At 39.7% G+C, this 21,472-nt stretch overlaps 1 protein-coding gene across 1 annotated transcript in view; it reads left to right on the top strand.

Annotated features, from left to right (window-relative positions):
- LOC117829708 (protoheme IX farnesyltransferase, mitochondrial) overlaps positions 1-21,472 on the top strand; it is a 54,892-nt gene that overhangs the window by 21,463 nt on the left and 11,957 nt on the right. Inside the window, exon 5 of the mRNA XM_034707338.1 lies at positions 20,490-20,560. Within this exon, the coding sequence (XP_034563229.1) occupies positions 20,490-20,560 (71 nt within the window). The remainder of the gene's footprint in view (positions 1-20,489; positions 20,561-21,472) is intronic.

Below are 21,472 nucleotides of genomic sequence, written 5' to 3'. Positions count from 1 at the left end.
AGGAGACGCTCAGCTGGGGGCTGCGGCTGAGTGACAGGTCTCCACGAGCGCTTTTTTCTCCGCCGCCAGTCTGATTATGACCCGGTTGCGCTACCAGCTGACACCTGACCGCGCACACATGATTATATTTCGCAATAAGAATGAGTAGACAGAAAACTGGACACTGTGAGTCAGAAATATGTTTCTGTTCAGTTCTCTTGTTGAAGTCTGAACCTTCATTTTTATGACTGTATGTCCGCGGAGATTACGAGGCTGCTCCACATGTTGATATTTAGAGTGTTTAACATTTTGAACACCTCAATACGATCTGTAGCTGTTTAATACCGTCAGTAATTAAACATTGTGTCGTGAAGGAAATTTTGATTCAGGGAAAAAACGCATTTGGAATTATTCTTGACATGGAAAACATTCATGTTTTTGAATGATTAATTGATCATTGATCGTTAATATTTCTAGAGATCGATCAGAGAAGATACTTGAAATTACATTCCTACTTTGTGGTGTTTTTTTAAGTGTTGATAAATCAATCAATCAATCAATCAATCAATCAATCAATCAATCAATCAATCAATCAATCAAGCTTTATTTATATAGCACCTTTCATACAAATCAAATGCAACCCAAAGTGCTTTACAGCGATTGAAAAACAAGAAAGAAACAGAAATGAAACAATGGCAAGACATATTAGGGGAAGATAATAATAATAATAATAATAATAATACAAATAATAATAATAAAAATTAGACCAATGCACACCAAAAATAAAATGTGTAATAAAATAAGTTAAAGCATCAAAATTAAGAATAAAAATAGTTCAAATAAATAGATTTAAAAAGGGTAAGGATAAGAGTTGAAAAATAAAACTAAGGCTAAAAATATCAATAGAACTGAGTAGTAAAGGATACGATACGATAATACCATAAAGGTTCGTAGTGTTACCTCGTGAGGTAGAAACAGTAGCAAGGCAGGTTCTGCACAATACCTGTTGTTGCGCAGCATCTTCTTTTTTTATAGCCAAAGTAAATCCACACAACTGACATGCTGCCCCTCGTTGGTACTAAACTTTCTGCAGTGTCAGTTTCTGTGGAGCCTGGGGCCAATGTGCAACAGGTTAAAGCGCAACGTTGATTTCTCTCCCTGCCTGCTCTGCTCTACTCTACTAGTCAGATCGCAGCCTTTGTGGTTTGAATATCTTGTTTTATCATATCGCGATTTTATCACAAATGCAATTAATCGCTCAGCCCTACTAGAAGTATTTTTAAATAACAGCCATCCCTGAAGTAGCGATCAAAACTCTCAGAATATATATATATATATGTTTTAGTCATGGTTTTGGCCTTTTTTGCCTTTATTGGATAGGAAAGCTTGATAGGGACAGGAAATGCGGGGATCAGAGAGTGGAGGAAGACATGCAGCAATTGGTAGAGGCCAGGAGTCTAGCTGGAAGCAGGATACTAGGATCCTCAGTGTTTAGGCAGTAGCAAAGAGTTGATGTATAATCTTTAATAAGCAGAATTACATGTGAGTCTGTGTGTATCTGTGAGATAACACATACACACTTGTCTGAATTTTTAAAATGTAGAATTGCACATTTGTTTTTGGAGGCATCTCGCGACTCCTCGGGGGGTCCCGGCCCCAATTTGAGAACCACTGAGCTCTTAGCTAGATATTCTTTTTGATCTCCGTAAACTCGAGCCTTTACGAACACAAACAACCTCAACCTAACTTCAAAGGAAGACAAGAGCGCCGCTCGTCAACATCATGTCGTCATCCTTTGTAAAGATCACAGCGCTCACACGCGAGGTGTCTCCCTGAGCTCTCAGCGCTGCAGCTTGTTTGGGCAAACACACCTCACCACAATAGAGTCACCTCCACCTGAGGGGATGAACATGACTGACTGAGTGATGGGCAGGTGGAGCCCCTCCTCTCCACCTCCCTGATTAGCCTTTAGTTTCTGACAAAACACTGTGATTATGGGCTTCAGTGGCCGACGAGGCAGGACGCAGACACCTTTTGAGACCTGAGTCAGAGGAGGGGGGAAACCACCCACCTCAGCTCTGTCTGGCTCCGCTGAACCTTTCTACACCTCGCGCTGCGTGAGGGAATGCCTGACCTCATGCAAGCTGAGTAAATGCTGTCAAACCAACTACGACACCCCTCTGATGTATTTGTGTTCTCTGTTATTACTGGGTGTAGTATTGTTGTTCAGGTTAAATACTTTCTATATGCATATAAGTTAAGATAATATAATATAATACCTTATTGATCCCCGGGGGGAAATTCAGTTGTTGCAGCAACACAGACATTGTATTATTTCAGTATATCAACGAGATGGAGCAGGCTATTGCATTTATTTAGACTTTATTTTTATTTTCCACCAAACTCAAGCTCGCCCTCTCTAGCTGAAGGTAACTTAGCCAAAGGCGAGCAGGAACACTCTTTGTAAAGCTGAGATCCGTGGATAATTAACAGAAGCGGGCCTGTTTATGGCGTGCCCGTGAGCTAACACTGAATGCTAATTTCATTCAGAGGGCATCGACGCTGGAAAACAAAACAGTCACCAACATGCACCAAGAGTTGTTTGTTAGGTGTCTCATAATCTCAGATTTCTTGTTTTATAAGCTGATGTTAAATGATCAATCTGATAACACAAGGTTGTTTCACAGTTTGTACAACATGTGGCTCTTTTTCTTCAGACAGTTTCAGGGTTGTGTTTGTAAATGACACATGAAGGATTAGAATCATTAAGCTGTCATGATGCCGTTAGCTTGAAAGAGGAATATTTTAAATTAAAGCTGGCTAATTGCAGGATTAATTAAAACAGGATTAGCATTCATGTGGTCATCTGGTCATGCTAATGTTTGACATGAAGCAGACATTTTTTGTTGTCCATTTGAACATTTTCTAACTTTAGGTCCTTAAACCTTAAAGAGCAGCTCTGAATAAGAGAAATCAAACCCTGTTTTAAAGCGTTCAGTTTCACTTGACATTATGCTGACGTCACACCATTACCATGCACACACCCTACGTTTAGACTCACTGTAATTTCTCACAGCTCTGTAGTTTCAGTAATCGTTTCCGTGATTTCAGCTCCTGCTCATACTTCTTGAATTTTAAAGAAGGCTTTTAGCCGGTCCCCAATGACTGTTATTCAGACTGAATCTCCTGAATCTTAACCGCCACCCAAGACTTCAGTCCTTTATCATGTAATCACACGGCATACTCTGAATACTTATGGAAGTCACATAGAGTTTTGTCGAGTTACACCCTGGTACAGTGCATCTATCTCATCATACACACTGTATGGATATTGTTTCATAACTCATCTGTTTTGGAGGTTTTAGGGATGTGAATTTTGCACACATACAAGTTTTTACACAGCTGACTTGACTGACAGGTGGGATTGTTGTTGTGGTCTGACAGGCGGCTTAAGGCCTGCCTCAACTCCGCCTCTTTGTCTGTTTGTAGGTTGACCAAAAGTTAGTCAGCATTTCAGCTTCATAACTCTCCTCCAGAAACCAGTGGGTGACATCACAGAGTCTACGTCCATGTTTTATACAGTCTATGGCTTAAACTCCTTTATTTTTGCTTGACATACTGGAATCACTTAAATTTATATTTTGTGTTTTATTATTTCACCATTTATATATTTTTTCTGGTAACATCTCTTTGTGAAAAAGAAAAAAAACGGATAGATTTTTGCTGGATAAGTGTGTATGAATGTTGTTGTTTTTTTCAAGTTATATTTTTGGGCATTTTCACCTTTTAATGGACAGGACAGCTGATGAGAGACAGGAAGTGTGGAGGGTAGAGAGCAGGGGACATGCAGGAAATGGTCGAGACTGGAATTGAACCTGCAACCTCTGCGACGAGTGCTATAGCCTCTATATGGGGCGCGCTTAGACCACTGGGCCAACGGTGCCCCAGGAATGCTGTTTTAACAACAATTTTAATTTTTTTTTTATTGCTATATTATTATTAGTATATTTTACTTCATAACTAATGTAAACCCGATTTTGTTTCTGTTTTTTTTACACTGGTTTGAACAAAATGACAATAAAGCTTGATTTTATGTTATTTGAAAAGACAGGAACATAGTGATCTAGAAGCTGTGAGCTGTTTTTCCTCTTTCTACTTTGTTGAATTTATCTGGGAATATATATTTTTGGATAGTCATACCAAAATATAAACCCTCAGTGTTGAAAATAAAGCCTCTGCGGAAGTGCAAAAACCAGCAAAGGTCTTGGTCATGCAACTTTTTGGTTTCACATGTTGAACTGTGCAACCTATAAATATATATTTAGGAGCATTTTTGGGAGTGATTAGTAATGCCTGCTAAAGAGGAACAGTGTTATGTCAGTCAAGAGCAACATTTTTGGTAATAACTGCCACATAACGTGCACACACTCCTGTCAAGCTGTCTGCTTCTAGAACACACCGTTATGACATGAGGATCTGTATCTCTATAGAGCACAAAAGACAGCTTAGTATGTTTGCTTTTGTGCCTCAGCCTCAGTGTAGCGTTTCTCTTGTTCTGTCAGCGGGTTCGTCCACCTGTCGTCTCTTACCTGGGGAAGTCATCCTGTTGGGATGGGCGTGGACCAATGTCTGTGTCTATTTTCAAAGGAAACACCTCAGTTATATGATGACATGGCAGTCTGTTGGTTGATTACCGTTCATTAAAAAGACCAAAGAGTGTGTCTTTGGAAGTAAGCAGCCTGAAAATACCAACTCTGCCTCACTGTACCTAAGCTAATCCTCGTCTGCTTCTCATATGTGGCATTTGATTTTTAGCCAAACCAAATAAGGGATTATAGAAGAAGTGCCATCTTTACCTCTCTGAGCTCTTTAAAAAAGAAAACTGTGTTCACTTCTTACCAAACTTCATTTAAAAAACAGCTTTTGGAAACATCACTGCATCATCAGTGTATAAAATGATGCATCTGCTCTGAAGTGTGGTCCTTACAAACAGCCTCACATTTTTTGTATTATAAATAAAGAGACCTTGTACAATCATTCAGATGTTCTAATGCCTCACTCATACTTTCATGGCATTGTCATTCGGCCCACTCACACCCGACAGAGCTGCTATTAACACACAAAAGAAGGCCTTGAATTTCTCCACGTGTGTTTTTTCCTCCGTTAATATAACCATACAGTCATTCATTCAAGTAGAAGGAAGTAACCACTGCTGTGTTCCCATTCATTTGACACCCACACAACTGTAATCACTTTGAGAATCATAGACACTGAGGTGCATGAGTAGTTATAACCCACACTTGTGTGTATTACTCTGAACCTCTTTGTCTCGGTAACCCATATCCTGGGGATTAAACGTTTCCGCTGGGCTCTGTAGTGGGTACCGTGTGTGTGGAGGGGTGTCCTGTGCTTTGCTCTCTCTCCTACTTGTAGACCTTTTATCTGCATGCTGCCCTGCTAGTAATTGCTTATGAAGAGTCGGGGTGGGTGGAGGAAGAGTGGCTCAAATTTCACCAGCACACTGTTGTTAATGACACTTCACCTCTTTGAAAGGCTGTCTTTGTTCAAAACCGTTTCATCCTTTCATACAAGAAAACTTATCTTAGCTTAAACGTTAAAGAAAAAGATAAAATTCTGCTCTCTAACAGCTGATCCAGGGATATTGTACCGAGGGATGTACTGGGCTAAGAATTTTGTCACTTCAATTTTATTTGACTGGGCACCTGGAACCTTTATGTATTTTTAAGCTCAGGGCCACCTTTATCAAGAAATACGATACAGTTTGATACGATAAGATTCGATCAATACCATACCATACAATACAATAGGATATGATACATTTTGGTCGTCTCAATACCATACAATACAATAGAATACAATATAATACAATGCAATAAGATAAAATACATTATGTTAGGATACGATGCAATATAGTATGATACATTATGTTAGGATACAATACGATACAATATGCTACCGTACAATACGATACAATACGGTACAGTACAATATAATACAATACAATACAACAAGATACGATATGATACATTATGTTAAGATACGGTACGATTTAATACAATGTGATGCAATTCAATACGATTTAATATAATACAATACAATATAACACAATACAATACATTGCCACCATACAGTACGATATAGTACAATATGATAAAATACGATACAATACAATACAATTCAATACGATACTATACAATACAATACGATACAATACAATACGATATAATACGATACGACATACAATACGATAAAATACAATATGATAAAATACAATACAATTCAATACGATATTATAAAATACAATACGATACAATATGATACAGTACAATACAACACAATATGATATAATACAACACAATTCAATAAGATATTATACGATACAATTCAATAAAATACGATGCAATATGATACCGTACAATACGATACAATACGGTACAATACAATACAACAAGATACGATACAATACAATACAACAAGATACGATACAGTATGTTACGATACAATACGACATGATACAAAATGATACAATACAATATAATATAATACAATACAATATAACACAATATGATACAATATAACACAATATGATATGATGCATTATGTTACGCTACGGTACGATTTAATACAATATGATGCAATTCAATACAATATAATATAATACAATACAATATAACACAATACAATACATTGTCACCATACGGTACGATATAATACAATATGATAAAATACGATACAATACAATTCAATACGATACTATACAATACGATACAATACAATACGATACAATACAATACGATATAATACGATACGATATACAATACGATAAAATACAATACAATTCAATACCATATTATACAATACAATATGATACAGTACGATACAACACAATATGATATAATACAACACAATTCAATAAGATATACGATACAATTCAATACAATACGATGCAATACAATAAGATAAAATACGATACAATAGAGTACGATACGATTAGAAATTGGACAAAATTATACGAAATTATACATTAGATACAATACAATATGAATGATACTGTACGATACAGTTACACACAACACTCCATGATATAATATGACTGGATGTAATATGATATGATACAATACAATGGCATACAAAGCCATATAAGATTCAACATGCAAAATGTATTACCTTCCAGGCTGCTTCCCTGCATCATTGCCTTCCTAATAATTATATAGCTTCAAAATAAAAAGGGGTGATATTTGTCTGGCAGACTGATCCATCTGAATCAGCTGTTAGTGTGGACACCAACAAGTTGCATTTATTTAACTCCGGCACCATTGTCCACTAGCCTGAGGAGTTCTGTAGTAAAGTCTGTATGAATTTATGTATCTTTTTTTCTGATGTACTCTTGTTGTCCGCCTATAATCTTACAAACCTTTGACATTTCTCAAACATCATAAGGAGTCATCATAAGGAACTGTATGAGTGCTTACTCTTCCCAATCCTGATGCACTGGGAGCTGCCTCTTGCTAAATCCTGACAAGAAGATTTTCTCTTACATTCACAGACAGATGGTTGACATCTCACTTTAACAACCTGTCAAGAAGCCAACTGGTTGTTTTCTACTTAAGAGGATAGGGAGAGAGGCGAGTGGACACGGAGACTATGGCAGAGAGAGAGAGAGCGATGGGTCTCAGGGGCAAAGCACGGCCAGCAGAGGAGGACTGACTCTGACAGGAAGTTTGTCACCCTGTTCTCACACAGTCCCATCCTGTTAACTCTGGTAAACAAGACTAACACTCATGGATAAATAATTCACCCCTGCTTTTTGCCACTGTTTACAGTCTGCTCCCTTGATTTGGATGCGTCAGCAGATGTTTCAGCTCTGTATCAACGGGGTTAAATCTTCTCCCAAGTTGTTTTATGAAGAGACAGGAAGCAGAATCGAAGTCTTGAGCAGAGTTTACAGACTTAAAACAACAGCTATGTATAGTTCATAATAAGGGTTGTAACACTGAAGCATCTTTGCTACTTCCCCCTACTCCTTGAGGACAGTTCAAAGCATGCCTCCGATATTAACCATGTTCTCTCTTTGTCTTTATCTCTTTGGATGGAGAAGAAAGTGGATTTAAAGCTCTGCAAAACTTTATTTTCCTCAATACAAAAGCTGAAGAGATAAAGTTTGTTTTGGCACATATATGTCCAGTCCTTATCCCTGAACCCAACTGTCCAGCACCAAACGGAGCTGCATGTGTTATCAGAGGTCTAGTTTACAGAACATGCTGCAGGAAGAAAGGGAGGGAGAACAAAGCTGCTGTTTGAACATTTTAAAGCCTGCGTTGTGTTCAGATTTTTTGGATCCACAGCATGTTTTCACAAACAACCCTTCCTTGGACAAAGCAGGCTGTATGGCACCTGTGACCCATGTCCCAGCATGCCAGTGTGCTCACCACAAGCTGGAGATAAGATGGGGAAAAAAATGCCTACCTCAAACAAACTGAATAGTTGTCACTGATTTGTGTGGAGAGTGCTGTTTGCAGCCTCAAGGTTGGCATTTTTGCAGCTGCTATCTTCATTACAGGAGACAGAATCCTAGTAGGGCATTAAAGCATCATGATAATAAGAGCTGCAGCCCTGGCTAGTGGCAGGTAGAAGCATAAACAAAACATATGACTGACAATTCACAGCCATTCAAAAAAGACGATATTTGCAGCATTGATAAACATGTTTCTAGCCTTTTTTGCAGCTCATTATTTTTGAAGATATTAAACTTACTAGTTTTGCCCAAATAAGGGCATCACTGTGTTGATGGACAGTAAGGATGGGCAATGATCTTCAAATATTCAAACACTTAGTAAAAATCAATATTTTCTCATTTTAAAAGTACAAATTTTCATCAATTTTACTGGTGCCTGGTTGTAATACGGTATTCCCGCCAGACGGTGGCTATAGAGCGTCTTCAAGCTGTTTGCTAACCGCATTAGCAAACAGAAGAAGAAGAATGCTAACTTCATTAAATAGCAAAAGAAGAAGAAAACATTAGCAACAGTCAAAGTGATTTTCTCAGTTTCTGAATCTCACACTACTACACACGTATTTCCAGAACCTGAGCATGGCTGTAAAATATAAACATACACGCCACGCCGCGTCACAGAAACACTGACATAAAGATCGAGACAGACGCTGTCAGTGCACGCTACTAGCAGCACCTCGTCCTGCTGCTGGTTAATGTCACTGCCACACAAACGGGCTGTTAATGGGACAGGTGTATGTATGCCGATCCCTAATTGACAGGCGGGAATACTGTAGCTGTTAGCGAAAAGGCTAAAGGCCCGCCTCTTTACCTCACACTAGCTTGATAGAAGTTAGGTTGAGGTCAGCATTTCCAATATGGCACCCACCAACGATTGGCTACAGAACAGATGAGTGACGTCATGGATACTACGTATATTTATTATACGCACACATTATCTTATGGTGTCCCTAACAGTGTAATTTATTTCATTTATAACAAGTTGACACTTCTCCATAATTTAAATTCATAAGGTAGAAGAAGAAGAAGCGATGGATGAGTGGGGGAAACACTGTCTGCACACAGAACAGGACCACACTATGTCGTTGTCTTCTTCCGAGGTCCTCCTCATTTTGATTTGAAAGCTTTGTTGACTGAGCCCGTCTGGATGATGGGTCGGACTCTGCCATGGGTCACTGCCTCAAATACAAATCTTCCAGAGGTGCTGATGGCTGCTGTCATGTTGGAGAGAACAGTGAGGGCCTTCATGTGCGTCCTCACTTTATCACTTCTCATTTCCAAAGGGTGCATTTCTTCAAGATCATCTCCACTGGAGCTCTATCTGAGCGCTATTAGAGCTGACACACACACACACACACACACACACACACACACACACACACACACACACACACACACACACACACACACACCAACACACACACGCATTCATGTCTCCTTGTGGTCGGACACAGCTGCAGAAGAAAAATCCAAACACTCACATTCCCTCAAACATACACACGGTCATGCATATGCCTCTCTTCCTACTGCACCCACACTGTTGAGAGGCTTTCAAACTGCATGTCATGTCAGTAACACCCTCACAGATATTTGGGAATGCCCACTGATGGCGGAAAAGGACTGTTTATTTCTCTTTAAACAAGTGACCACACACTCACACAGACTCGGTTTATGTATGCAGCTTTCAGGGACATCTTTTCCTGAAGTGTGTGAGGAGTTCAGCAGGATCAAGGAAAGGGTTGTAAAATTCCGTGAATTTTCAAAGTTGGAAACTTTCCATGGGAATAAATGAGAATTTATGGGAATAAACGGGAATAAACCAGGAATTGAAGGTTGGCTCTTAATAGGGAACTTAAACATAGTTGGGGAAAATATATTTTAGCATAATCCTGACTAAAACAACCAGATTTTATTCAAGTACAGTTGAATATCTATGCAGAGCCATCCTCAACAAGGCTGGACAGAGACACTGAAGAGGAAGAGTCAGAGTTGGATGTTGAGGAAGTGGACTTGGAGGATGTTGATGAGACCCAGGAGGAGCCCATTGCCAGAAAGGGTTTAGCAAAAATGCAGAGGCTAGGCTTGAGAAGCTTGAGGGAAGACGCTTTTTTATTTAACATTTTGAATGGGACTTTGTTGGGATTGCATTTTTGTTAATTTTTCAAAGGGTTGGGTCAGGTGGATGAGTTATATTTAACTCATCATTCATGTTTTTGTTCTTCAATGAAATATTTGATTGTTCAATAAAATTTTTAACACTTGATAAAGTTCTACTTACAAATAAATCTGTTTTAATTGTATTACTTTGGATGGATGTCTATAACAAAACAAATATTTATGCTTGGATATGATACCTTTCCATTAAATTACCCTCAATTCCCAGTTAATTCTCATAAATTCAAATTAATTCCCCTAATTCCCATGGAAAGTTTCCAATTTGGAATATTTCCCAAATTCCCCAGTTTAACTTCCCATGGAAATAATAAATAGTGTCCATAATATAATATCGTTTTGTGCAAGAGGGTGCGTTCATCCTAAAGATTTGCAGTCATGCCAACTGAAGTCACATCCACCTGGAGTTGAACTTGTAATCTTAATCCTCCCATACACTAGGGGGCGCTGTGGCCCGGTCATTACTGATGGAACAGTGATATGACTTCACACACTCACACAAAGAAACTTAGCAGCTCAAAACAGTCTCCAACACCAAACAGAAATAAACAACACTCATTTATTTAGAGTCTCTGAAACTTTCCTTGATCGATGGCGGCAAAGACGGAGGCTGTCAGAGCCTCCTTTGATCAGACGAGTTAGAAGAAAGCAGCATGTAAGAATAATCCTCCCCTTTAAACATTCCCTTTCTGTCTCACTTTAAAGCTTCATCCTCTTTTTGTCCCTGCCCTCCTTCTCTGTTTGTGACTCAGACATTTAGACTACAGCGTGCCTCTACGGTGCGGTAAGCGTTCCCAGATCCTGCCCATATCTCCACAGGCAGAGGTAGTGATCGGGGCAGAGGTAACGTGGCTCTGCTCAGCATTAATTGGCTGATTAACATAAGGACAGTTTAGCACTTCACTGTCCCACACTCAGGCCATTAATCAAGGCCGAGGCTGTGCCAGCTGAACCGCCGCCAACAGCTCCACACAGACCACTAAAAAGAGAGGGAGGAGAGGTGTGGGTTCAGCTCAAAGGGAGATGTGATCCGCTTTTTGGCCAGACGGAGAACTGCAGTCTGTGCTGTGGTGCCGAGGAGGAACGGAAGGAGACTAATGTGTGTTGTTAGAGGAGCAAAGTTTGGGTCGTTTACACTCCGCCGGAAGCAAAACAAAGCAAAACACAACAATGCACACATGTAGAAGTCACGTTGAAAACCTGAATCTCTTAACTATGAAAAGATGCCGAAGATTGTGATTTCGACAAACAAATGTAGCTCTCATGCCCGATCACACCAGCAGAGTCCCTATCATTTCATCACATCAAAGGCTCTCCGAGGCCGAGGAACCTCAGAAACATCTGCCAGCTGCTTCTATGCAGCATTCCAGAGACAGATGCATGTCTCCTGTTTTTATCTTCCACATCCACTGCAGATACAATAAACCAAATATTACCGTGTTTTTCAGCAAAGGAAATTGAGATAGATGCATACCATGTGCTTTTAACACTTTGAGGCCTAAACCAAGTTTGTAATACATTTATGAAACGTTCTGAATTCATTTTGTTTCCAACTTTGTTTCATTTAAAACCAGACTGTGGGCAAACCTTTTGTAAAAAAAAAAACTGTTTCATCATTTCATAGATGGTACCAGCATCATTTCATTTCCATGCTTTTTAGCTTTAAAGGTCAACGTGCTTTGAGTTCTGCTAAGGTCTTACATATTGAACAAGCAGCAACCTCAGGTCTTAAAATATGAAGCCTATGCGGGAGTGTTATAAACTGCAGTTCATTGAGCGTCCACTTGAGGCTTGCTGCAGAAACACCAAGATATTTGTCAACTAAAGCAGAGTTGTGATGCACATTTTAAGAGTGGTTTTCAATGAAGCGAAGGTATTTAACAACTGTGAAGAAGCAGATAGCACACAAAGGGTAAAGTCCAAAGATGGAGAGCCCAAAAAGATCGCCTTTAAATGCGAGAGTATGTTACAGAAAAACATCTGATAGGCTGCATATTGTTTGAATTTTTATGTTATTCAAAAAACAATAGCACAAGTGCTCAATTTACACATGTGATCACATTTTATATAAGATAATGCAACAATTACATTTTTAAAGACAATGAAAACTTGTATTTTAAAAGTGATGAAACCAACTTAACTAGTTTTGTTGTTTTTTCAGTTATATTTTGGGGCATTTTCGCCTTTAATGGACAGGACACCTGAAGAGAGACATGAAATGTGGGGAGCAGAGAGAGGGGACATGTAGCAAATGGTTAAGGCTGGAATTGACCCCTGCAACTAGGGCCATAGCCTCTGAATATGGGGCGCGCGCTTAGACCACTTGGCCAACAGCGGCCCAACTTAACTAGTTTTATTCAATGTGTTTATTTTATTTAATCCTAAAACCAGATTTGTTCTTTAGTAATTATTTCCCGTGGCAGCTAAGTGGCTGTAGCTGCTAAGTGCACCCCATGTACAGAGGCTGTGGTCCTAGTTGCAAAGGTCACTGGTTCGACTCCTGGACCATTTGCTGTATGCACGTTTCCCCCCTCTCTTTGGCTGTCCTATGAATAAAAGGTGAAGATGTCCCAAAAACAAAACTTCAAAAATGAAAAGAAAAATCATAATAACCTCGTTAAGGTGTTTGTCTTATATTGATTGCAGCATGGTGAATGAAATTTGAAATATAAACTAATTTATGTACCTACCTGTGCACCTATGGCTGAAAAATCTCCATAGGTGTTCTATTCAATCAAGTTGGAAACCACCAGCCGCTGCTTATCTCAATGCACACATTTCCTTTTCTATCACATCATTGCATCTCCATTTTTTAAAAACCATCCTTCCTCCTTCTTCATAACCTCCTGCCTTCATGCTTCTATTTATCCCGTATTTTCAGACAGCCTCTTAACTCCTCTGCCCTCCACTTAGACACGCACAGGTACTTGCTAACATTGTAATAAGTACTTTGAAAGAGTCTCAGGTTCTTCAGGCACGCTGTGTAAAATCAAAGCATTGCTCACATAACTCTGACGCTGTTCATTTGACTCCAGACACTTCAACATTTCTGTGACCTGTTTCTACCACAGGAGCACCTTGGAGTGACCTCAATCTGATGTGCTGTTTCTCTATTGGCTGCACGTATTGTCTGCATGTTCCGTTTCTCTTTCTTTCATTCGACTTCAATACATCCTGAACGTCTGCCAGCGCCGTTGAATTGACTTCTGAGCCGAGCTTAATCTATGTAAATCTTTTGGCTGCTTGTTTGTCAAGTGGTTGATCAGAGGCGGTTCACAGTCGGCGTTGAAGGGAGGCTTTGAGAGCACTCGTGTGTTTTTTTTTCAAGTAGACTTGGCCCGCATGTGTCAGAGCGGCACTACCCGCCGCCGCTGTGGATGTTTGATTCAGGTGACACACTGACGAGCGATGACTTTGTCTTTTTGATGAGTTCTGCTCAACCCTATGCACCTGTGTTTCCCTTAGTGGAGCGAGAGAGACGCACTGTTTAGACCAGCTGATGTTTCTGTGAGCTGAAGCCACGCAGCTGCTCAGATGTGTGTGTGTGTTCTTGTGTCTGTGTTTAGGCGCACTCCAGCCTCTCAAGTAAACACAGTGAATACATAATGTGTGGTTACTTTGCCTCCCTTTTTTGAGCTTGTTATTGATGTTTTTACTCTCAAACAGGCAACCTTTCTCCCATTAAAGCCAGAGGACTGCCTGGTGCACATCAGGGTTTGTGTTCATCAACTAAAATGTAACATTTACCACACAGTCCTCTATCCCTTCTTTTTTCTCGTCACCATAAATCATACCGTGCAACAAAGCCAAGTTATCTTCTGTTTCTTCCATACAAGAAAAGGAAATGCCTGCCTGCAGCCTGTTATCAATCGAGCCCCGGTGGTTGGCGGTGGATCACGTTCAGACTTTGATAGCTCCGAGGATCTGGCAGCTGAACTTCCCCCTCTCCTCTACTTCTCTCTTTGGTCTTGCCTCCTTTCCGACCTCATCATCTGGCTGATAATTGTCGCTATAGTTATAGGAGTTTCACGTGTGTGAGTGTGTGTGTTTGTGTGTAATTGAAAGCAGCAGCAGACACCATAACTTCCGGTTCAGCCCCCCCCCCCCAGTCACCTCTGTAATTTCATCCTGAAGTGAGGGGGGGGATGATTGGTATTGATTGGAGTGGGTATTTCATCAAACTATTGTTGTCTGATCCTTTGTTTGTTTGCTGTGGTTATGCCCACTTTCAAGTACGTCCCCTTCCTCTGCAGCTTTTTTGTTATTGAGTGAATCATGAGTGAGCTGCAGAGCGCTCAGTATGAACTGTAGCTGATGATTTCAATTTGATGTGTCACGGTGTGTCAGGGAGTGACGCAAGCAGAGTCGCGTCAGATACAAAACAAACATAAACAAAAAAGGAAGTGGAAACACAATCGCCTCAACTCACCTTCATGCACTTACAGAGTTCTACTAACACCTCATGAAAAACAACACTGGACTTTCAAAGAGGAAGAAAATCTGTGATTGAAGCTACATTTTGCCTAATTTAATAACTATGTTTCTTAAATTATATATTGTATTGGCTGTTTAATGAGCTGTTTATTTGATTTATGAAGGAATACATTGATTCTTAAACAAAAAACACTTTATGGCCAAAACAAAATAATACTCTATTAAATAATTCAATATAATAATCATACAGAAATCATAATTTTACGAATGTAAAATTTGCAGAAGAACAGGTATGCAATAAAAAAAAAAGTATTTATCGATATTTATGGGTGGCAATTTTTGCCTACAGTATTTTGCGATAAAATCACACCACTTTTTACTATTAGTTAATAAGAAAAGTTTAGATTTTACGTTTTTTTACACTAATTTTTAGAAAAAAACTTTAAGATTAAATCTTATTCTAAATTAAAAAAATGACAAATTTGTCAATAATCATTAAACAAGCTAATTAAATGTTGTTTTCTGAATTAAATTGTTACATTTAAATGGAATAAATTGTGGAAATGTGTATTAAAAAAGCACGTATGTTATCTGTATTTTAGTGCCACAAAATTAGAATAACTTGCAGTCTATTTGTCTGGAAGTGGTCTTACCTTGAATTCACTTTTTTAGTTATACACTAGCTAGGGATGGGCATTTCAAGCCAAAATACTATTCGATAGACATTGGCATCTATTCGACGATTATTCAAATGCAGTTAGCATTCTTCTTCTTCTGTTTGTTAAGGCGGTTTGCAAACCGTTTCAAGACGCTCTGTAGCCACCATCTGGCGGGAATACCGTATTACAACCAGGCACCGGTTAAAACGATGAAAAATTGTACTCTTAAAATGAAAATATGTTCTATGTAACTATTTGATTTTTAATAAGTGAACGAATAGTGGAATATTCAAAAATCATTGCCCATCCCTCATTTAAAGACGGTCTTCTTATGCTTGCCATTTTCTGACATTACACTTTGTGACACTTAACATCTGCATTATTACTTTGAATTAGTTGTTGATTAACTTTGATGACTTTTAAGCCACTATGTCCCTGACGATCACTGTGCCTCTCCAACTTTCATCCCTCTGGTACTGTGGTTGTGAGTCACGGCTGGCCTCAGTCATGAGTGTTTTTCAGTGTTGCTGAACACTGTTGAAACACATATTGGGATTTAATTGATAAATCCCCATATGAGACACAGTTTTTCGGATGTAGTTTAATGAAAAAAATATACATACAATTTTTTGGTCAAGTCAGTATTTAGTTAAATAATGATTTCTCTATTTAACATAATATATAAAGTATTTCTTGGCCTAATAAAAGAAACAGAAGTACTTGATAATTTTAACAATATTATACCTAGTAGAAAATATATATATATTATATAAGTCTTATATATTATATAAATATAAGAATTTTTTAGAGGCATTGTAAATGTTAATTTATTATTGCTAAGAGCTGTCACTACATTATGTTATGCTAATTAATGGTACGGTGTGGTTACCTGGATTCTGTGCAGGTAGAGGTCCTTGTTTTGAAGTGTGACACTGATGCACCCTGACCCCAACCTGTAGACCTACCTGTAGCAGCACACGTGCATGCACACAGAACACAAACGGCCCGATGACTTTAATGCCATTGCTGTAACACATGGCAGTGTTGGGCGGAAATAATGACATGGAGCTGAGAGGGCCGCTGATGTGAACCAGATGAGGAGCTCTGACTTAAAAGGCAGAGAGAGAGAGAGAGAGAGAGAGAGAGAGGGAGAGGGAGAGAGGGAGAGAGAGAGAGAGAAGTGTACAAACTGTGAAAAAACAACACAGCGCACACAGCAGGGTGGACTGGTTGACTTTTAAATTTACGTCAGATCATCCATGTTCACTAAATACGACTTCATCCAAACAAGGACATCACTGTAGGTCTTGTGTTTGGGAAAGTTCCTCCTTTTATTTACTGCACAGGTGCTTTAAGAACCTGTGGGGGCTCAATGCACAGAGCTCCGTTATGCACAGAAACTAACTTTTTTATTTATATGATGTTCTTGGAAACTAAGTACAAGCTTTTTATGGGAGCGGTGTTGCAGCGGGCTTGGCCCCGGGCCCGTCTGAGGCCTGGTTCAGCACCACTCTGCTCTGGCCTGGCCACAAAGTGCATTTCTCTCTCGTGCAGCCCCTGACCTCCTGACGCATTTCCTGACCCAGGAAATAGAATTAACACCTCAGCTTGGGCTTTTGGGGTCCCACAGACTCATAACACAGCTGTCCATTAGCCAGACCCAGTCCTCTGCATCCTAGCTAGCTAATGCACCTCTTCAACTGAACCAAAGACTGAAAAGGGAAGAAGGAGATTTTCATGGGATCTGGAAGAGAGCTTATCCCAACGACAAGTCAAATGTCTATTTGTACTTTAATGGTTGTCGCTGCAATTTCTGTGAAAACTGGGGCAAGAGTTTTGTTGGTCCATACTCTGAGAGACTCAATGTTCCTCTTAAACTCCAGACTATGGCTGAAGTATACTGCAAAAAAAAGAAGCATTGTAAATGTTTCTATTCCAAATAATATCTGTATTTATCACAAAAGGCAAGATTATTCAAACTATTCAAGCTGCCACTCACATTAGCTCCATCAACTCAGTTTTTTAAGGTTATGATTCCTCAGTGTTCATGGTTCACAGGATTCTGAACTGCAGACCAATTATTCTTCTCTTGAAGACTAACAGACCCAACAATCAAAACGTATCCACTGACAGGACTTTGAGTGAGGAGGCTGCTAGCTGAGCTGACACTTAAGTTTGTTTAATTGCCGTCATGCCTCCATCTTCAGAAAACAATATCCTCCTCGTTGAAGATTACAAACATCTCTTCTCTGTGCCTTGACATCACTAATTTATTATTTTGATCCCTTTCATAGAGACAAACACTTTCTAGACCTTAAAGCATTGAAACTGGGAATGGGTTTGTATATTCCAGGGCTGTGCACAAGTCCATCAATCCGTTTATCGTTCATTACTGTCATTACTTTTTGAAAATTAACTTTAAATGTGGACCTTTAGCCTTTATAACACATCAAATTCTGTTTTCTTGAACATCTTAATTTTCGCATTACCTGACTTCACTTCAGTGTACATCTATATAATGTTAATGCCGGCCATGGAAAGTGGACATTTTTATAAAGATGTTCAAACTTCTCGCCACAGCCTGACTTGTGTAGCAGAAATCGGTGCAACAAGTATTCAAGGATCCAAATGCTGCTCTTGCAGGGAATGATGGATCGCAGACAACTTGAGGAAGAGCGTACGACCTTTGGAGAATCTTAAGTAATCTGTGGAACTGTACATAAATAATGTGTTTGGACTAAATCTTTTGCTAGACTTGGATCGTGGGGACCTTTTGGGGGCTGTCTGACTTTCACCAGGTTATAACGTTAACTTTGAAATTCACTTAACTTATTATGAACAGAATTAACAGATTAACTGTAATGGAAGTTAATGTCTTAGTTATATTTTGGGGCTTTTTTGCCTTTTGATAGGACAGCTGAAGAGAGACAGGACAATCAGGGAGTGGAGAGTGGGGGAAGACATCAAGAAATGGTTGCGACCTCTGCGATGAGGACTAGAGCTTCTGTATATGGGGCTCGCTTCGACCGCTTGGCCACTGGTGCCTGGTTAATGTCTTCGTTAACGCATTAACGGTTATCATAGTTGAATTTTTTGATCAACTGTGCCCACCTCTGGCCAAAAGCTGCAGACCTGTGGTCGCTATTTCCGTTGTTTGATATATATATATATATTTTCAAATAACAAGAAAGACAATAACAGGAACAGTACACCTGATGTAAGATAAGATAAGATACACACACACAAAAAAAGAAAAGACAAACAAAACAAGAAACAAAGGCCTTGTTTCCAACATCAGTACAGTCTTTCATTATTATTTTGATTACAATTCTCTTACATGCATAACCTTGCCTACATATTCAGGGATCTATTACTCAAACTTTGTTTTGATTGGCTCTTTCCCCTGTCAGTTATACATTTTCTGAAGTCCATCCTTGTCATTGATGTAAATATTATCTAGAACTGCTGTTGAGGGTTTTGTTGCCCAGCGCTCCTCAGAGTCTCATTTCAGAAATAATATATTCTATGAAACACATTTGATCGGTTTTCTGAGGCTCTGTACTTGAAACTGAACTCCAACTCCCGCTCCAGCGTTGTGACGTATCTTGTTCATCAGACCTAAATGTCTTATCCGAGCCTAATGTTCTACAAAATAGAAATCCATATGAAATGAAACTCTTGGCCTTCCACCAGGAGCTTAGTATATAGTATGGTGCCTTTTAGACGTATTGAGTGCAATGAATCCTGGTGCCGGGGTTTAAAAAGAGAAAAGTAGATTATCTGTTTATTAGATATTTAATGTGGACCATATATCAGGAGATATGGATCCAGATATTTCTTGGTCTAAGTGCTTTATCTGGTTTCTTCATTAGTCAAAGGCTCTTATGCAGGCAGGCAAACACACACACATCTACGTTGGTTGGCTCACACACACACACACACACACACACACACACACACACACACACACACACACACACACACACACACACACACACACACACACACACACACACACACACACACAGATTAGCCAGTTCCTGCGTTTAAGCACCCCATGTGTTTGCATTTTAGTCACACATTGCCAATCTCATGGGAGCACTTTGAAGCGTACTCCTCCAGAGCAGATCATAAAACAGGAGTATAAGTAGTTTTTCACATAGTTGTATCCCAGAACGCCCCCCCAACCTCCAGCACCACCAGCACCACCAGCACCACCTCCCACCCAACAGCTCCGCGCTCCACCTCCCACCTCCAGTCCATTTACTCTGCAAGGAAAGGGTGAGGACTTGGTTCAGAGGTTTGTTGAGTTTTAAGCAGCTCCTCGCATTTTTGGTCCTCTCCAGATGTTGCAGAGAGAGACTCACGGAGGCAGTGAGAGTCCTTACATCGTTATAAATCCACTAATTGCATTTCTGTGGATGAGCCAACAGCAACCAATGATTGTGATAGCAACTTGTGCTTCCTCTGATCTAACTGTTGCGTTTCAGAGCTGCTGAAATTCCCAATTTTACAATCCACGTTTGTACCTTTTGAGCTGTCATGTAGGAGGTGTGCAAGAACCACATAAAAACAAATGTGCATCTGCTGTGTTGTCCAAAATCTACTCAAGGATCCAGAATGAAAAATTTTCATTGCTCCCTGATGAAGTGTGTGTGCATGGAAGAAGTTGGATGTTGTGTGTGACCTTCTTTGTTCCTCTGTCTCTGCAGTACTTCGAGGTGCCCTTCGACTCCAACATGAACCGGACGAAGAACCGTCCCCTCGTCAGAGGACAAATCAGGTACAGTGGCCCATCTTTCATCATCGTTAAACTGCATTTACCTTGTGTTTTTTTTGTAAGATAAATTTAGCCTCCAGCCGTGTTTTCATCATGACTTTAAAAAGACAGTGAAGAGCGACTGTAGTCTCACAAGAGGAGAGTGACACAACAGCTCAGCGTGAGTTCAGTTCAGTGTTTAAAGCAACTGAGCAGCTCCACATGACAGCAAACTGAGCCTTCTAGGCTTCTTCTTTTTTTTGCACAATTCATTCTGGGCAGATGACGGAGTGAGCCACTGTTGTTGTGCTCACTGACCTCATTCGTCCTCTCTCCTGCTGAGGGACATTTTTGCGCGGGTAAAACATAACCTCACAGCTTTTTATGGAAGAGGAAATGTGGGTATTTGAGCCATAGTGCTGTCACACGTGTAGCTGATTAGCTTTGTTCTGATTTAAATGATAAAATGATCATTGTTGCACTTTTCCCCTTGGGTCTTTTTGTGTTCATGATGCCATATTGTAAAGTGGGCCAATGCACACACCATCACAGTAAACAAATGCCCTGTGTACTGGTCACACTTTGCATGGTGGGAAGCCGGCTCCAAGATGCCAACTAACGTCAACCAGTTAACCTACAAACAAAATCAATCAATCAATCTTTATTTGTATAGCGCCAAATCACAACAGCAGGTCTAGACCGTACTCTATGTTCTATTGTTAACAAATACCCAACATCAAGACAGGATAAGATCCAGTCACATCTTACAGACAGGACTCTCATCTGATCTCATCTTAATCCACCATGAGCAGAGCACTTTGCTGCATTTAATAATAATACAGTGGCAAAGACAAACTTCCTTTAACAGGCAGAAACCTCCAGCAGGACCAGACTCATGTTAGACACACATCTGCTGAGACCGAGTTGGGGTTGGAA

The sequence above is a fragment of the Notolabrus celidotus genome, chromosome 18 (genome assembly GCF_009762535.1).
Source record: "Notolabrus celidotus isolate fNotCel1 chromosome 18, fNotCel1.pri, whole genome shotgun sequence".
NCBI classification, from domain to species: domain Eukaryota; kingdom Metazoa; phylum Chordata; class Actinopteri; order Labriformes; family Labridae; genus Notolabrus; species Notolabrus celidotus.
This window is presented reverse-complemented; position numbering and strand designations above follow the sequence as displayed.